Source organism: Nyctibius grandis, chromosome 20 (assembly GCF_013368605.1).
Source record: "Nyctibius grandis isolate bNycGra1 chromosome 20, bNycGra1.pri, whole genome shotgun sequence".
NCBI lineage: Eukaryota > Metazoa > Chordata > Aves > Nyctibiiformes > Nyctibiidae > Nyctibius > Nyctibius grandis.
Window position 1 is genome coordinate 4,339,232 of NC_090677.1, and position 18,305 is coordinate 4,357,536.

The 18,305-nt window shown below is 55.3% G+C and overlaps 2 protein-coding genes across 2 annotated transcripts in view; one reads left to right on the forward strand and one right to left on the reverse strand.

Moving 5' to 3' along the window:
- Positions 1–18,305, forward strand: part of CDH23 (cadherin related 23) — a 198,655-nt gene that overhangs the window by 135,014 nt on the left and 45,336 nt on the right. Inside the window, 12 exon segments of the mRNA XM_068416505.1 lie at positions 222–327; positions 705–832; positions 4,588–4,660; positions 4,938–5,054; positions 5,617–5,729; positions 7,771–7,878; positions 9,442–9,631; positions 10,074–10,219; positions 10,611–10,830; positions 11,750–11,902; positions 12,689–12,802; positions 14,110–14,258. Coding sequence (XP_068272606.1) covers positions 222–327; positions 705–832; positions 4,588–4,660; positions 4,938–5,054; positions 5,617–5,729; positions 7,771–7,878; positions 9,442–9,631; positions 10,074–10,219; positions 10,611–10,830; positions 11,750–11,902; positions 12,689–12,802; positions 14,110–14,258 — 1,617 coding nt within the window.
- On the reverse strand, positions 16,254–16,667 carry C20H10orf105 (chromosome 20 C10orf105 homolog). Its single transcript, XM_068416735.1, has one exon. The coding sequence runs from the start codon at positions 16,665–16,667 to the stop codon at positions 16,254–16,256; it is 414 nt and encodes a 137-aa protein (XP_068272836.1).

Consider the following 18,305-nt stretch of genomic DNA (forward strand, 5'->3'; position numbering starts at 1 on the left):
TGAGTGCCACAGGGAGGCAGGAGAGGGGGACCTGGCGAGCCCTTGCTGGGTGGAGGGATTGGTTTACAAACCCCCTCGGGGCCCCTGATGAGAGCATCTTCCTCCATCGCATTTCCACTCTCCTTGCGCCCAGCCCGCACCTCCCATCCCCTCAGCTCTCTCCCGTTGCACGTCACCAGCACAGCTCCCATGCTCACTGACTCCCTCTGCTCGCTCCCCAGGCGTCTGACGAGGACTCCCCTCCAAACAACCACATCACGTACAGCATCGTGCAGGCCTCTGCCTTCCGCGACTACTTTGACATCGCGGTGTCGGAAGGGTATGGAGGTAAGCGCTGGTCCTGGGACCACAGTGCCCCTGACAAGTAGCACTCACACCCCTGCAAGCAGTTGTGCCAGCAGGCTTTAAAAAGCTGCTTCAGCAGCTCCTCTGCTTGTCCTGACCTCGCCTGCAACACAGTCCCTTGCAGCAGGGCTTGAGGCGAGCCGTTGCGGAGCCATTTGTGGGTGTGCAGCTCAATCTGGGTTATGCCAGTGCAAGGAGCTTGGTAACAGCCCATGCTCGTGTTTTTGGGGCATCGCCAGCTTGAGCAGCTGCTGTTGGCCCTGGGGAAGTGGTGTGGATGGGCCACCCCCCCGAGCCTGCCCACCATCCTGCTCGGTGCATGAATGTCCCCCTGACCACCCCGCTTTGCACCCTTTCAGTGATCAGCGTGAACCACCCCCTCGACTACGAGCAGGTAGTCAACGGGGTTCTTTACCTGACTGTGATGGCCAAGGACGCCGGCAACCCGCCGCTCAACAGCACCGTCCCCGTCACCATCGAGGTCTTTGTAAGTACAACACCCAGCGATCCTCTCGTGGTTCCCTGCCATCGCTCCATAGCAGTGCCGTTAATCCATCGATAACCCAGCAAGACCCTCCCGCCCCGTGGATGTGTACATGTGGACTGGAGCTACATACATCTCATATATGTGTATATGTGTCATATATGTCTCATGTACACGTGTCATACATATTGGTTAAAGAAATGCTGTCCGTGACATGTGGTAAGGTCTGAGTGACAGAGGGCGAGTGAGTGTCACCACGGCCAAGTGCAGATGGGCTGTCCTGACCCCATGCACCTCCTCCCTCTCCTTGGCCGTGCACGATGCACAGGGAAGCTGCTGGAAGCGATGTGGTAGGAAGCCCCAGCTAACCCCGGGGCGAGGAGCAGAGCTGGGGACAGGGTGGAGATCTACCCTCTGCCTCTGCTTTCGACAGGGAGGTTGTAGCGCAGTGGGAGTCGGCCTCTTCTCCCAGGCAACTAGTGATAGGACAAGAGGACACAGCCTCAAGCTGCGCCAGGGGAGGTTCAGGTTGGACATTAGGAAGCATTTCTTCTCAGCAAGGGTCATTAGCCATTGGAAGGGGCTGCCCAGGGAGGTGGTGGAGTCACCATCTCTGGAGGGGTTTAAGAAAAGCCTGGACATGGCACTTAGTGCCATGGTCTAGTTGCCATGGTGGTGTCAGGGCAATGGTTGGACTCGATGATCCCAGAGGTCTCTTCCAACCTCATTGATTCTGTGATTCTGTGGCAGGGGAGGTTCACTGAGCACCCGGTGAGCCCTTCTCTGAGCTCGCAGGGGACTCCTGGCTGGGATGCTCTCCATGCCTGTAGCCAGAGGCGCTCACTGCAGAGCTTTGGCTGCAAGTTAGCACTTGTAGTGTTGGAAATACGGGCCCCTGAATCAATCATGGGCATTTGCTTGTTTATCTCCCCAGTGCTGGCTGTCCCAGCCAGGCTGTGGGCTTTGCCGTGCATCTCACGCGCTGGTGTAGGTGTAAACCCCCTCAAGGAGGGGTTGCTGCTGGGAGAGGTAAAGCATCGCAGCGTTCCTCAGGAAGATTAGATCGGGTTGTCACTTTGAGGCACATTGTGGTTTGAGGACGTCAGGAGGGAGGTATCAGCGATGGAGACAGTTTGCTTGATAACCCGTCAGTCTGGTGGTGATGGGATCTAAGCCAGGCTGGCGGCAAATCAGTCTGGGAAGGCGAAGAAGATGAAGTCCATGGTGCCGTAGGATGTGAATGAAGTCCCATCAGCACGCCTCTCCTCCCTGTGCTCGGGAGAGGGGGAATAAGGCAGTGCCAGGGGGTTTAGTGGCGGTTAAATACATCCTTCCCATGCTGTGCTTTAGACAGCATAAACATCTCTTTCTAAAGACCACACTTCAGTGGGCCATCTCCTCCTGCTTGAGTCTGTGTACTAGTGGGGTTTAAGTAGCTGTCACTTTTCCCACTGTCAATCAAAGGGATTTTCTCTCAACTGGAAAAAAGAAAAGAAAAAAAAATCCAGAAAATAGGAAGAAAATGAGGAGGAAGCATCTCACGATGCTCTTGTTCTTGAGGAACAAGAGCCGTGAAAAGGCAGAACAAGAGCGAGTGTGAAGGGAGGTAATTTTTTTCCATCCTTTGGTTGTTGGTTTTTAATAAAGAAGTCAAACTTGCCTTGTAGATTTCCCATTAGGGGACAATACGCTTTTGTGGAGGGAGCCGCCGAATCAGAACTAATAGCGCGCACCACGCCAGGATCTGGGGAAATATCACTGCTAATAAGTTCCTGCCTCGCTTCCTGCTGCTGCCGCCCCGTTCAGGGCGATGAGCCAGTGCCTTAGAGCATGCGGACGTCTGGAGAAAAGGGGGTTGTGTGCTCAGAGTGAGTGTCTGCAGCTACCACAGAATCACAGAGTCAATCAGGTTGGAAGAGAGCCCTCTGGGATCATCGAGTCCAACCATTGCCCTGACACCACCATGGCAACTAGACCAGGGCACTAAGTGCCATGTCCAGGCTTTTCTTAAACACCTCCAGAGATGGTGACTCCACCACCTCCCTGGGCAGCCCCTTCCAATGGCTAATGACCCTTGCTGAGAAGAAATGCTTCCTAATGTCCAACCTGAACCAGCATCCCTGAAGATGATATGATGACTGTGTGAGGCTGAGGGTCGGGGCACCGTGGGAAACTGGGGTTTTGTGGAAGTCAGCGAAGTGGGATCATGAGCAAGGTGGTTTAGCTGGATGCCCTCTCCTGTGGGAGCGGAAGAAGGTCCTGTCTGGCATCGCTGCAGGTGCCACAGGAGGCACATGGGGGGAAGGTTTGCAGCAGGGAGCTTTGGAGTTCATGTTGCTGACGTGGGAAATGTCCTTCTCAAGTAGAAAAACCACACAGCGCTCTGCAGGCAGGTGCACGCCAGCTCTGGCCAGATGGAGAGCTGGCTTACCGGGCCGTGGAAGTGCTGAGCATGGCCTGATGAGCTCAGGACCGCTAACAAAATGGCATGGCATCTGCTCTGGCTTGCTTCCACCCAGCCTGGACCGTGGCACAGCCCCACCCGGGTCTGGCTGCGAGCGGCACACGGATGCCTTTAACCTGCCCAGACCTCCTGGGTTTGCCCTGGGGCGATGACCCCGACCCAGGTCTGCAAGGAGGAGGAGGAGGGCCATGCGGAGGGCGCCCCAGGCATCAGGGAATTTCCTCATTGCCCTCAGAGGAGATGCGGTGGAAGCTGAGTGATGCAAAGGCTGATTAAAGACCACCTGCTTCCGGCGATGAGAGCAGAGGATGGCAATTTAATTGCAGTACGATGGGCATCGTTGGCATGTGAAATTGCCTCAACTGTCAAGTTCAGTGGCAGCAGGAGCAGCTGAGCCTGCAGGTCCATCGGTGGTCTCCAGGTAGAAAACATCTCCAGCATGGCCCCAGGGAAACAGCAAAGTCCATAACAGTGTTTTAATGTCCTGGCGGCTCCATCCTCCCTCTGTAGGCGGTTGGGTTTGGTTCATTTAAGGCAGATTCTTAACATTGCTTAAACAGCATTTAAAGGCCCCCCGGGGGGCTTTAAACTGGTCTGAAATCTGTTTTGAGGGATGTTTTGAGCAATTGCTCCTGCCTGGTTTCACCAGGCCGGCTGTAGTCTCTGGCAGAGACAGGCTTGGAGGGAGCACATTGGTATGCAAACCAGCTTCTCCCCAAAATGCTGTAGCTGCTCTCGCTGCAAACACCCACAGCATTCCTCCACTTAAACAAAGGCAGCCCAAGCTCAGCAGTGCCCCTGGCCAGTCCAGTCTGCCTGGTGGGCTCATGGCCGGGGTGACCCGGAGCACTAAGCCACTCACATGCCACTCCAAGAGGGAGGAGAGGGTCTGTGCGCTACGCTGCTGTGTTTCATGCAGTATTTGAGTCTTCCCAGGGCTTGCGGTGGAGGCAAGAGCAGCTTAGAGGTTGCTTGGCTGCAAAGAGCAGTGGTTCCTCAGACCTGTTGCCTATTGCCCAGGATGCTGGGTAAAGAGATAGTCAGTATTGCCCCTGCTCTGACTCAGCAAAGTCACTGACAATCACCTTAGCTTAACCTCAGCTGCCTCCGCAGTGAAACCTTGTGCTCAGACCTCTGGTGCCTTCCCCTAAGGCCACCTTCCTTACGCTGATGTCTTGAGCCGATCACGTCTTGAGATGCAGTTGGCCAGGAGCATCCCTGTACCAGACTTTTGCAGCTACTTGGCTATCTTGCCTTTTTCCCAACCGGCCTCTCGAACTTCTCTTTGCTTCAGGATGAAAATGACAACCCACCGACGTTCAGCAAGCCCTCCTACGTTATAACCGTCATGGAAGACATTATGGCAGGTACAGAGCACGCCCCTGCTCCTTCTCCAGGCTAGCAGAAGGTCCCTGGGGGTCTTACAGCCAGAATGGGACGAGTGATGGCTTTTTTGGGGAGGTAGAAGCCAGAGACCTGGCAGAGTTTCATAGCTGTGGGCTCTGGGGGTTTGGCCCCACTGTGCGTGCCAGTGAGGGGACCCTTTGGCTGGGTGACCTGCAGGAGCAGCGTTTGGGGACAGGGCAGCTGGGGATTGCTGCTCTGTGAATGCGCATCCCAGCCCTTGTTTCTGCCTCCCCCAAGGAGCCACGGTGCTGTTTCTCAACGCCACAGACATGGACCGGTCCAGGGAGTACGGGCAGGAGTCGATCATCTACTCCCTGGAGGGCTCCTCGCATTTTCGGATCAATGCTCGCTCAGGTGAGCCTCTGTACGTGCTCTCTTTTGCTTTCAGTTCCCTCTCCTCAATATCCTCTGGTTTTCTTCCCCATCACTTTTCCTCTTTCACCCTCTCTACTTCCCCTGCCTTCCCCTCCTCTCCCCCACACAACCTCCTTTGGAGACACCCAATTTAAGGGATTCACCAGATTTCAGCCACCAGCACTTGCTTGGTCACCATGAGAGCTTTGGCAGAGGCATCGGTGGAAGCTCAGCTCCTGGTGGGAGTGATACCAAAGGGCTTACGTTAGCTGAGGAGATGCCTTCCCTTGCTGGCATCATTTTGGGTTCATTATGGGCAGAAACAAGCCTGAGGGATCACAGGCAATCATTACACGGGCTCCCGTGGGAAGAGCACAACATGAAGTTTGCAGGAGCTTGCTGACAAGCTGACCCTTCCAGGGTCCATCTATTTGAAGCTGAATCAGAAGAAAGGGCCTATTTGTGAAGGACCCTGTCTCTGGTTTTGAGTGTCCCTTTTTTTCACCAGTGCCCCTGTTCACCATACAACATCTCTAATCCCTCTCATCTCCTGTGGCTGCAGGAGAAATCACGACGACGTCTTTGCTGGACCGGGAGGCCAAATCTGAATACATTCTCATTGTCCGGGCGGTGGATGGAGGCGTGGGCCACCACCAGAAGACAGGCATTGCTATGGTGAGTGTGTGAAGGAGCAATTCCCATCTCCTTGAGCCACTGGTGCCCGCCTGGGGCTGGTGTTGGGGAGGGCTGCCCAGTTCCCCATGCTAGCAGTGTTTAATTTTAGCTGTGTGAATGGGTGAGGAGCATACAGTGGTGTCTGCCCTCTGGGCTGCCCCCATCGCTACTCACAGCCCTTGCAGAATGACTGTCTGGGCTGTGAAGTCCTTAAAATCAAGCTCCCTTTCCTGACAAACCATTCACCCAGGAGCCACTTGACCTTCCAGAGCTTTACGTGTCCAGCTCTCCGTGCGAAAGCAGTGACAGGTACCTATTCCACCCACAGCACAGTTCCCTTTGTTCATGCCTCTTGAGCAAATGCTTAGTTGGAGAGCCTGCAGGCACGCTTAGTTGTTCCTGATGACTACTATTCACATAACTGCCTGGATCAAGGGTTTCCAACCGCTTTGTGATTCCTGGGCTCCTCAGAAAAGGTTCTGGTGGAGGTGCAGGCCATTGTACTGCAGATTGAAGCCTTCTGATTTGCCTTGCCCTTCGCAGACATCAGGGAGACCCGTCGTTTGCAAAGGGTTTGGAAAGTCTTTGGAAATATCAGGAGGTCAAGAGCTGAGGATCCATCTCTCACTGCTCATGGCACCATGTTGGTTTGAACATTTTGTAGCGTTTGGGTGCTCCTGCTCTTGGGACACTTGATTGGATTGTAGGAGAGATGTCCCACGCAACAGAGGACGACGCAGAGAAATATTGTGGTTGTGCTGAGGAGATCCCTAAAATAATTGTCGCTACTGCTGAGGGCCATCAGGATGTGTATGATCCAGGTAGCAAACTAAAGCTCCCTACGGAGCCTTCCAGAGGCACATGGTCTTGGCCGGGCAACGGCATGGCCTGTCGGATGTTGGGTTCCCCTTCGGGGCTCCGGGTGAGATGATGTTCTCCTAATATCTTTATTGAAAGGCAAAACAAGGTTTTTGCAACACAGATAGAAATTAGGGGGAAAAATGCATCATGGTTCCTAAAAAGTTAAAGAATATTAAAACTCGATGAGAAGTGAGTGGCCCATTAAAGTTGTCTGCTGTCATTAGCAAGGATAGACACTTGGGACTCAAAGCTGTTCCCTATAATCATTTTTGATCTGGGAATAAGGGACCGTTCAGATGCTTTGCCGGGTCCCCGGGTGATGGACAAGTGCTTGGGGCACTCAGGGTAGCGGTGGGTCACCGACCTGCCCCAGGGACCACACCGGTGCCTTGGCTTGTGCCCAGGGCACATCTCTGGAGACTGTGGGGTCCAGATTTGCCTCCTCTACCACGGGGTGGCACCAGCAGCTCGGGCTGGTGCGGCAGCAGGACCCCATTACGTGGGAGCACAGAAGACCCCAGGAGAAACTCCACCAAGAGCCCCTGCGTGGGGGTGGCAGGCACCAGGGGGTCCCTCCTGCCCCTCTGCCCCTCCTTTCCCTTGAATGCAGCCCTTCCCTCTGGCACCTTGATAGACTTCCAGGCTGGATGGAAACGGGTGATGTGGGGAGGTGAGAGACTGGGGGGTGATAGGATGCATCCCCCGGGCTCACTGCTGTCACTTAGATGCTGTTTCTCATGCTGAAAATGAAGACAGGCAACACTGTCCTCTCCCCTGTCTTTGCACCTCCCACCCCCTGTTTCTGTACCCTCTCCCAATTTCTCATTTATTCCTTTTTTTTACCAGTCACTCAGTTTTTTCCTTCCTTTCCTGCCTTGCTCCCGCTGCACCCTCTCCCCCACCACCGTGACCGATCTGCTTCACCCAACCCCCAGTGACGCAGCTGCTTGAAAACACCTTGTTGCACCTGCAAGGTGATAAGTACCCGTGAGCCAAACCAGGATCAGATATGCCAAGGAGCCGCAGCTGTGAAGATGCAGGAGGTTGTTTTTCCATGGGTTTTGCCTCTGGAGGGGTTGAACATGCGTTGGGTACCTGGAGCTGCTGTACATCCCGGGAACACGCCGTGCTGTCCTGGGGACCACCACTGATGCAGCGTCGCTTGCTTGCTCTCTCGCAGGTGAACATCACGCTGCTGGACATCAACGACAACTATCCCACCTGGAAGGACGAGCCGTACTTCATTAACCTGGTGGAAATGACCCCCCCCAACTCAGATGTCACCACGGTACGTGCGAGGGAAGGCAGCTGTTGCCCTAAAAACCTCTTCCTTTCATCCAGCAAGGTTGTCACCTGTTTGCTGGAGCAGGGAGTCACCTCCAAACCAGTGTCACCCCCTAACCTGTGTCACCTCCAGCCAAGCATCATCTTGCAGAAGCCCATTTAAGAGGTTACTCCTGAGCCTCCTCGCTGCTGCCCACCCCATGTGTTTCTCCTCTCTGCTGAGATATTTTTTTTCTCCCCAAATTGTGTGGGATTTGGCCAAATTCTCCTTTTCTTAGCCTCGCCTGCGACCTCCTTCAAGGACCTCTCTGAAAGATGTTGATTTACAGCCTTTCAAGTCCCTCCAGTGAAATAAAAGAGAAGGAGAGAGGGAGGCTTGTACTCCATCACGGCGGGAGAAAAATGACGGGCACGAAACGGAAAATAAATGAGGGAAAAGTGAAGAGAATCCACAAAATCCTATAAGGAGGAAGGCTGCAAAAGCAAAGGAGGTGGTGGGGGGGGGGAGAAAGCTGGCAGCACAGCCCGAGCCAGAGCACGGCGGGTTTCTTTCGCCTGTGTGGCACCAGCCCCGCTGCTCGGCGCCTGCGTGAAGTCGTTTTGCCTTTGACATCCCAATTAGTTGCTGGGAAAATAATTATTGTGTCACCGATAGGATGTAAATTCAGCAACGGGCCAAGCAGCAGGGGCTGGGGAAGTTACAAGTGTAATGAAGTTGGGGGTTTTGTTAATGTAAATGTCCTCTGTGATTAAAAATATCACCGGGAGAACACTAAAACACCGAACGCGTGGCATGGAGGAGAACCCCACTGGTGAATTATTCCCAGCATTTCCGATGTGGTGGCACAAGTTCCTCAGCACACCGCTTTGTCCCCTTTATTTTATTTTTCTGAAGGGCACTTGTTTTCTAGCTGGCTTTATTTAAAAGGAGAAAAGCCCGTTTGATTGCTGCGTGCTCGTGTCTCTCTCGCCAGGCCATCACCTCCTGGGCTTGCAGGCCAACGTTAGTGAGATTTAACACCACAGTAGAGGTCTCAAGGGTGCAAAATCCCTGGAAGTATCATGAAAATATACAGCTGTGTGGAGGAAGGAGAAATTTTTGCTGCTGCTTATTGCAGTCTACAACTACCTGAAGGGAGGTTGTAGCTGAGTGGAAGTCGGCCTCTTCTCCCGGGCAACTAGTGATAGGACAAGAGGACACAGCCTCAAGCTTCGCCAGGGGAGGTTCAGGTTGGACATTAGGAAGCATTTCTTCTCAGCAAGGGTCATTAGGCATTGGAAGGGCCTGCCCAGGGAGGTGGTGGAGTCACCATCTCTGGAGGTGTTTAAGAAAAGCCTGGACATGGCACTTAGTGCCACGGTCTAGTTGACATGGTGGTGTCAGGGCAATGGTTGGACTCGATGATCTCGGAGGTCTCTTCCAACCTGATTGATTCTGTGCTGATATGGGGAAGCCTGTCATGGGAGCTCAGCCTCCTTATTAGACACTGGTGAATCTACATGGGGATGCACTGTGGGAGTTAAATCCCGTCACTCTGCTTTAATTTTTGCTGTTTCTCCATGGCAGGTGGTGGCCATCGACCCGGACCTGGGGGAGAATGGCACGGTGGTGTACAGCATCCGACCCCCCAACAAGTTCTACAGCCTCAACAGCACCACAGGCAAGATCCGCACCACCGGCGTCTTGCTGGACCGCGAGAACCCCAACGCCCAGGAGGCCCAGCTCATGCGGAGGATCGTGGTGTCGGTCACCGACTGTAAGCCCAGCTTTTGTCCTCCTCCTCTTTTTTCTTGCTCTGCCATAGCTGGAGCACACTACGAGGCAACTATAACCTTAACTCTGCCCCTCCTTGTTTTTGCATCGCCTCTGCACTATTCCAAGGCCATCATCCCCTCCGGCCTGCCAGAAGAACAGGGATAAGGAGAGATTGGGGTTGCTATTGTTTTTTAGCCGCGTGCATGGGTAGCTGTCGGTCTGTCTGGCCTGCCTGCTGCCAGGGAGAGTTTCCCCCTGCCAGGGCACTCTGCCATCAGTCCCATGGGCTGTGGCACAAGCGGTGACACAGACAGGGTAATGTCTGGATGGGGCAGCCCCGTCCTGCCTGACTGTCTGCAGAGGGAGTGAGGGCTTCTTTGAGGGGTAAGGGTTGGAAATGGCTGGAGGCGTTAACCTTGAAACCCCCTCCCTGGTCTCCGTAGGTGGGAGGCCCCCCCTGCGAGCTACCAGCAGCGCCACGGTTTTCGTCAACCTGCTGGACCTGAACGACAACGACCCCACTTTCCAAAACCTGCCCTTCGCTGCCGAGATCGCTGAGGGCCTTCCCGCGGGCTCCTCCGTCTTCCAGGTGAGCGTGCCCCACTGCTGCCGTGGCCTGGTCTGGGAGCTGCTGCTGTCGCTGCCATCACTTCTGCAAAGCAGGCTAGCAATACATGCTCTCCATGTTCTCCATGCTCACTATCCTCTAGCAATTCATGCTCTCCATGCTCACCATCCTCTAGCAATGCATGCTCTCCATCCTCTCCATCCTCTCCATCCTCTAGCAATGCGACAGTGAGGATGCAGAAGGGGTTGTGGCATCCCATTCCCAGCAAGAGGGATGCCTCGAGGCCCCTTTTTTTCCAACCCAGCATCTCTGGGGGCAAAGAAATGCTCAGGGTTTATGTACTGGGATTTTCACCGGTCAGGAGACAATCAGGCTCCCCCACATCACCCCTTCCCTCTGCTCTCCCCACCAGGTAGTGGCCATCGACCTGGACGAGGGTCCGAATGGGCAGGTGACGTACCGCATGCAGGTGGGGATGCCCCGCATGGATTTCCTCATCAACGGCACCAGCGGGCTCGTCACGTCCACCGCTGTGCTGGACAGGGAGAGGATCGCCGAGTACTACCTGCGGGTGGTGGCCAGCGACGCTGGCGTGCCCTCCAAGAGCTCTACCAGCACCTTGACCGTCAAAGGTGGGTGCACCAAGACCCCTCTAAGCCCTGCCCAGCCGCAGAGGTCCCAAAAAAGTGGGTGACAAGGACACCTCACCGGAGGAGATGTGGTTTATATAGGAGAGACAGTGCGGAGTCAGATGGAGATATGATCTGACCCGTTAGGTCTGTTCTTGCATACGACAGCACACAGGGAGGGCAGCCCATCACGCTGCCATTCCACAGGCTTCGTGTCCTGCCCGCTGTGGTGTCAGCATAGTGCAGAGATGGGGAAAATATGGTGTTTCTGGCAGGGCCCCCAAATTCTGTATCCTTTTTCCTCCGTTCCCAGTGTTTCTTTTTCTTTTGACCTCCCTTTTGCTTCAGCGTGTGGTTCACATCAGCTGCGTGTTTGGACAGCCCACGTAATCCCAGTTTCAGAGCTGGATCCTCGTTATGTGGCCTGGCTTTAATGTAATGCATTTCTATTTACTGGCTTTGCACGAGCCTAGTGCTGAGGATAAGCATCATCTGGAAATAAACTGACCCAGGATTCCCCTCAGGCCTGGGTTTGGAAAAAGCAGCTTCTGGTCCTGTAGCTCCAGAGCCCTCTGCCATACACCAGGAAATACTGAGCTTCTATTAAAGCCCCAGTTTTCCCTCTGAATGGGGATGGAAATGAGTTTGGTGCAAACAGTAACTTTAATTACAGTTGTGTAAGGTTCCTTTGGACATGAGGGGGGTGATGTGTATGTATCAGAGGCAACCAAATACAGCCTGCAGCCATGGGGAGCAGTCCTTACAGCCAGTCTGCAGGCACCTCCCTCCCCAAATGGCAGGGAGCGTTCCCTGGGATGCTCCAAGCAGCAGGCGGGTGGTTTCGGGAGCCCGGCAGACACCAGCCTGGTGTCTGCAGGAGGGGCAGCCCTGGGGAGGCACTCAGCTCTGCTCCCCCTTTCAGTCCTGGACGTGAACGACGAGAGCCCCACCTTCTTCCCAGCCATCTACAACGTGTCGCTGCCCGAAAATGTGGCCCGGGATTTCAAAGTGGTCCGGCTCAACTGCACGGATGCCGATGTTGGGCTGAACGCTGAGCTCAGCTACTTCATCACAGGTAGGAACCCCTTGCAAAATGCTGCCGAGGGGACCTTTGGCGGTGGAAAGCAGCAGGCTGTCCCAGACCATGGCCAGGGTGTTCTGCACACCAGCGCTGCATTTTCCAGCCCCTCCAAACCCCATGTGGTATCGCTCTCTGCTGAAGAGCCCCGCTCGCTCCCCACCTTGACCGCTCCGCCGTGATTCCTTGTCCTGCTTGGGGTGACCCCTTACCCCCCAACATCCCCTGTCCTCTCACCCCACTGGGATGCAGCCAGAAAAGGCATGAGGATGGGCTTCATGCTGCTGGGGCAGCGTTGGGGTAACACACGTTTAGGGCTGGAAGCCTCTCCGGAACTTTAGGGCATCTCGTGCAGGTGGGTTTGGGTGGGCAGGGAGCAGGCGGGCAGCGATGCCGCCCGGGCAGTGCCTGGCTCGCTCTGCAGCTGCAGCAGCTGGTGGCAGGAGGCCGGGGAAACCCCTGGCCACGCTTTGCCTCGCAAACTGCACGTGCGGCGTTTAGCCCTCAGGAAGAGGGCAAAAATAGAAGCGTCACCCGAGAGTCATTTTTCTCACAGTAGCAGCTACTGCTACAGACTTCTGCAGGCAGAAGGAGCTCTGCCCACTTTTGCCGCAGAGAAGCTTTGTCTAGGACAAGCTACAAGCTCATCCTACGCAGCTTGCCTTGCTCACGATTCCCACGGTCGGGCCGACCCTGTGCCCAGGCTGCAGCATCCCCCGCAGCGTGGGCGTTGCTCCCTGCATCCAGACAACCGGGTGACCTGGTCCTTGTGCTTTGCTGCAGGTGGGAACCAGGATGGCAAATTCAGCGTCGGCTTCAGGGATGGGGTGGTCAGGACAGTCGTGAGTCTGGACAGAGAGACCGTGGCGTCGTACGCGCTGATCCTGGAGGCCATCGGTAAGGATTTCCCACTGGTCCCGTTGCCACGCAGCCACACGGGGTGGCCCTGCACGTGCCAAGCTGCCTTGGAAGCGTGGCAGAGAGACAGCAGCCTTTGAGGTGCTCTATAAACCAGAGCCTGTGCTTGGTGTTAGCATTTCACAACCCGTGTGCATTAATATATCCTGGTTCCACAATGACTTTGCAGACAGTAAATTCACTCCTCAGGCTCATCCAGCCCTGAGGCTTCTTCCTTCCTCCAGGGCAGACAAGACCCCCATTCCCGAGAGGCTCTGTGCTCTCCAGGGGAGACCTCCACCCAGAAATGCCAGCGCCACAGCATCGATCCCCTAATGCCATGCCAGCCCTTGGCTCAGGGGCTGCTGATTAATGCAGAGCCGCCTGGCACAGGCAGCAGGCCTGCGTGCCAAACGCATCTTGGCTGTCATCCCTAGAGCTTTATAATGATGTGCCTGTTTACAGAAGACTTGGATGTCCCTTTTGAAAGGAGAAATAAGTGGCCTGGTCAGAAATGTCCAGGGCATGGCATTGCAGGTGCCACGGGGTCTGCAACAGGGATGCAGGACCAGATCCCAAGTGGTAAAGGGTCTGTTCTACCCATGGGGTGGGCATCAGACTGCCTGTGTTTTCCTGGTCACCAGATCCCACGGGCTCCATCTGGGTGGGTTTAGTGCTCACTTGTATCAGGCATGTTGGAAAACCAAACCCAATCTATGCTCCCTGTTGCCTCATCCTTTGTGGCACATGCAAGAGCCATGCTGCCATGCCCTTACCTACTGAACATCAACCAGTCCTGGTGCTCTTGGGCTGTGAGCTGAGCTGGGTCTACAGAAAACTCATCAGGACATTGCTTTTCAGCGGGGCCAGCGGCAGCCAACCAGATCCACACCATCCCCCTGCAGAAGTCGGGGTGCAGACTGTCTCCGGAGATGCTGCTGTGCAGACCCTGCCCACCTTCATCCCCCAGATCCCTGACCCCCGGCACTCCCTTCCAGCATACATCACCCTCTTAGTCCATGGAGTTGCAAACCCTCCTTAATGACCAGTTGCATTTCCAGCCTCACTGGGCACTGGCTCCACAGCAGAGCTTGGAGGTGGTTTGGCTTTTCCTCTCTGTTTCGGGATAGGCAGAAAAAATAGCCCCATGGTTCAGTGTGGGATTTGGAAGCTGTGGAAAAGACAGAGGATTTCAGCTTAGAAATTTTTAGTCCTGTTATTTTCAGCAGCCGAGGGCTGAGAACCACCTGTACAAGGAGGAGATGGAAGTGACCGAACCTCCCCTCATCTTTTTCTCTCCCATATAGACAACGGCCCCACTGGGAACCGGCGCACCGGGACTGCCACCGTCTACGTGACTGTCCTGGATGTCAATGACAACCGACCCATCTTCCTTCAGAGCAGCTACGAAGTCAGCGTCCCCGAGGACATCGCGGCAGCCAGCAGCATAGTACAGGCACGTGGCTCTCTCCCACCAGGTCCCCTGGGTGGGAGAAGGGGGTCCCCTGGGTGGGCGAAGGGGGTCCCCTGCCCTGGCACCATGGCTGTGAGCTGCTGGAAGCCCAGGGAGGATGTTTTCTGTCCACATCGGCGGTCTGTTCCTCCAGGCCAGGGCAAGATGTGTTCTTGTACGCTCCCCTGCTAACCCAGGCTGTGAGCACTGGGGAGAGGACAGCAAAGCACAAGGGAAAAATAAGAAATTCACCCCATTTCTGCACCTAAGAGGGGCAAAGCCAAGCTCTGTGTTGGCCAGGCTCCTTTGCCTGGCTGTGTCCCCACTTTCTCCCTCCTCCCAGTGGAGAAGGGACCGAGAGCGGAGATCTCAAGGGGGAGGGCAAAGAGAGTATGCAAAGAGATGCTCTGAGAGGGGGGGAAAAATGGAGGGAGAAAAGCATTTGGACTTTGCTTTCCTTTCTGTTGCTCTTTGAGGGAGCGGTGGGCAGAGCTGAATGGCTCAGTGAGCACCGAATGAATGCGGGCATTCATTCAGCCGCCGAGGCCTTCCAGCATCCCTTCAAACCCAGGGCTCTTCTGGAGCGGGCACCAAAGGCTCTTTGCAGAGGGCCCTGGGAAGGTTCCTCCTGCCTTGAATACCTCTCCCGGCACAGGGAAAGGGGCAGCTTTGTCCCTGGCTCTCGCGGGCAGGGTGAGTCACCGGGAGAGAAGAAAGGAGCCTTTTGCCTCTTGCAACAAAGGTTTGCTGGGAGCCGTGCGTCGTGCTGGGGGTGGCCGGTCCCCAGGCACGAACCCTGCGGCTCCTCGTCGCCTGTCGTGCCGTGGCACAGTGTACGTGGTGCCCGAAGCACCTTGCCTGTCTCTGGGGTCAGGCAGCTGCCTGCAGTCCTTGGGCTTAGTTTAATTTACACGTTTAGTGTGACCCATTTGTACTGAAAGTCTCCCCCTTCAAACCCATCCCCGTGTCCCTATGGCAACAAGAGAGTTTTGGAAGGTTTCCCTCATCCCCTTCTCCAAAAGCCCAGCAGCCCAGGGCCAGAGGAGAGCGGGAACGTCCCAGGCAGCCCCGGGGAGGTCCTGATGCAGAGCTGCACCCCATGAGGGTCAGAAACCATGTGAAACCCAGAGAAACAGGGTCTGGTGCTCATCACGGGGCCTTGCTGGGCATGGAGACTTCACCCAAAGGGACAGACTCGGTGGCTGAATGTAGTGTGAGCTGCAGAGCTGGAAGAATTCAACCCCTTTTTCCTTTTCCTATTGATTCCTTCAAGCACGTCAGCTTACCCGCTGGCTGCTGTACCCTTTCCCAGCAGCAGTGCACGGCTCGGCCTTGCGCGGTGCCTTTCCAAGCTGGCAGCGGCCGCCAGCCTCAAAACCCCTCTTTAATGCCTTTACAGGCACGTTTACCTGCTCCTGCTGCTTGTTTAGTGAAGCAGGTTTCCAGCAGACAGCTGTAGAGTGCATCCTTCCAAGCATCAACCCACGGCTCGTTGCGTGGGGAGCAGGGGACAAGGACCAGGCAGCACGCGATGGGCACGAGCCTTCCTCCGCCTGCTCAGGAGCACATCTTGGGGGCAATCTCATCTGGATTGCTTTTTGTGGAGCGGGTTTCCTCCAGGACACGTCTCTGGGGCAGCCAGGTTGTTCTGCTCTCACCCAGGCTGTTTGTTCAGGCGCCTCACAACTTGCACAATGTTTTCCAAAAGAAATTAAGCGGCGATATTTTTCTGGACTGCCCGATGATAGCTGCGTGGGGGTGTAGTTCGGCTGCCTCCACCTCTCCTGCTAGGAAACAGTAACCTGGAAAGTGTTCAGAAACCTGAAATAGAAAAATCTCCTGTTGCTTTGCAGAGCCACTGCCTGGAAATGAGCTGCTCAAAGGGGCTCTGCCCGGATGCCCAGGATACCAGGGGCTGCTTGAGGAGGGAACTGAACCTTGAACCAAAGCTTGGGAAAGAATAGCGGTGCGGGGCGAGTTAGTTCCCACAGAGCAGGATCACATTTTGGTGGACTCTGTGATGTCCCAGTCCTGGCTGGCAGAGTGGCTCTTGGGGCAGGCGAGCTGGCTCTGGGACGCCGGCCGACTCCTCCTGAAGGTGTTGATGGAGCATCGCAGGGAGCCCAGCCGCTTCCAGAGCCTCAGCTGGGGCTCGCTGGCATCGGGTGGGTGATGGGGCATGCACTCGTGGGGCCTGGAGCGGGACTGGTCCAGAGCCGCCGGCTTGCAGAGGGTGACAATGATGAGGAAGGTCGCCAGGAGGAGGATGCAGACGAGCGCGACGATGATGGGCAGTGAGTCTGCCTTCTCGGGGGATGCGGTAATGGGTGGGACCAGCTCCGTGGTTGAAAGCAGAAGCCCAAGGAGAGGTGGGGTGGGAGAGGTCCCGTTGCCAGCGTCCTCTGTGCTCATCTTCCCTGCAGCACACAAGATGAGACAGAGAAGCGACACGGGTGATTACCACCTAGAAGCTGGACAGACAGCCACCCTCTGTCCAGCCTGATGGATTTTTGGCTTGCTTTGACGTCCAAGGTCCTCCCGGCCACGTTTTCTGTGACACAGGGTGACAGGAGTGAGTCTGCTTTGCCAGCAGGCAAAGCACAGAGGTGGGATTTTTATCTGCTAAGTAGTGCCCTGAACTAGACTGCAAAGCCATCTGGCAAAGAAATCTAGCACAGGTAGCACCAGGGACACACAGTACCGCGGCCCCAGCGATGGCACCTGTAGGGAATGCACACACACGTTGTGTGAAGCTTTTCTGGGAGCGATAAATAACCACACACTAGAGAAGGTCCAAAATCCTCCCCCAGGCTGCTGAGGTTTGGTTCTTCTGTATTGACCAGAAATGTGGTTTTGCTGAATTGACTGTCATTTGGGGCTTTTTGATTATTCCCTCTCCCCCAAGGAAAGTGGATAATTGGTTGAATCTCCGCCCAGATACCAGAATCACACAGAATCAATCAGGTTGGAAGAGCCCTCTGGGGTCATCAAATCCAACCGTTGCCCTGACACCACCATGGCAACTAGACCATGGCACTAAGTGCCATGTCCAGGCTTTTCTTAAACACCTCCAGAGATGGTGACTCCACCACCTCCCTGGGCAGCCCATTCCAATGGCTAATGACCCTTGCTGAGAAGAAATGCTTCCTAATGTCCAACCTGAACCTCCCCTGGCGAAGCTTGAGGCTGTGTCCTCTTGTCCTATCGCTAGTTGCCTGGGAGAAGAGGCCGACTCCCACTCCACTACAACCTCCCTTCAGGTAGTTGTAGGCTGCAATAAGGTCACCTCTGAGCCTCCTCTTCTCCAGGCTAAACACCCCCAGCTCCCTCAGCCGTTCCTCGTAGGTCAGACCCTCCAGACCCTTCACCAGCTTGGTCGCCCTCCTCTGGACTCGCTCCAACACCTCAACATGAGCTGCAGTATTGCACTAGCATTGCCTTTTTTTTTTTTTTTTTGCAGGGAAGTCTAACACCCTCACCCTGCTTGTGCCAAAAGTCCTCCTGGGTTAGGCGTTTTGCTGACCTGGTTTCAGGTTCAGACATGCCACGGGTTTCTCAGCCAGATCTGCAAGCCGTGATTGCAAACCAGCTTCCCAAAGCCTCCTCAGTAAGATCTCTTACCTGATGGCGACTCTCCTCTCCATGCCCCACTGGGTCACATCCCCAGAGCGGTTTGCACCCATCGTTTTGCTCCCGTGCACCCTCCTGTGCCCCAGACGGGCTGTGCCCGAGGCCAGCAGCTCCCCAGCTCAGGGATGAGGGCTGGGAAAATATTGTGCCAACCGTCCACAACGCGACAACTTGGCTTGGCCCTTGGGGCTTGTAGGGAAGAGCCCAGCTTTAGCCTGTGTGCTGGAGGTAAAGCTTCGTCACGCTGACTTTCCTGCAGAGATGTGGGAGCTAGAAGAGTGATGGAGAGCTGTTAGACTGGTCCATGGCTGGGCAGTCTGCTGGCAAGTACAGATTTGGATCGAGCCAACTTAAAATTAAGAGTTTAAGAGGGAAAAGGCAGGGCTGTGGGGACTGCCAGGGTCTGCTCTGGCAGCCGCC

What these genes read in the sequence shown, in the direction of transcription:
- C20H10orf105 (XM_068416735.1), bottom strand. Translation starts at nt 16,667, where the DNA reads ATGAGCACAGAGGACGCTGGCAACGGGACCTCTCCCACCCCACCTCTC.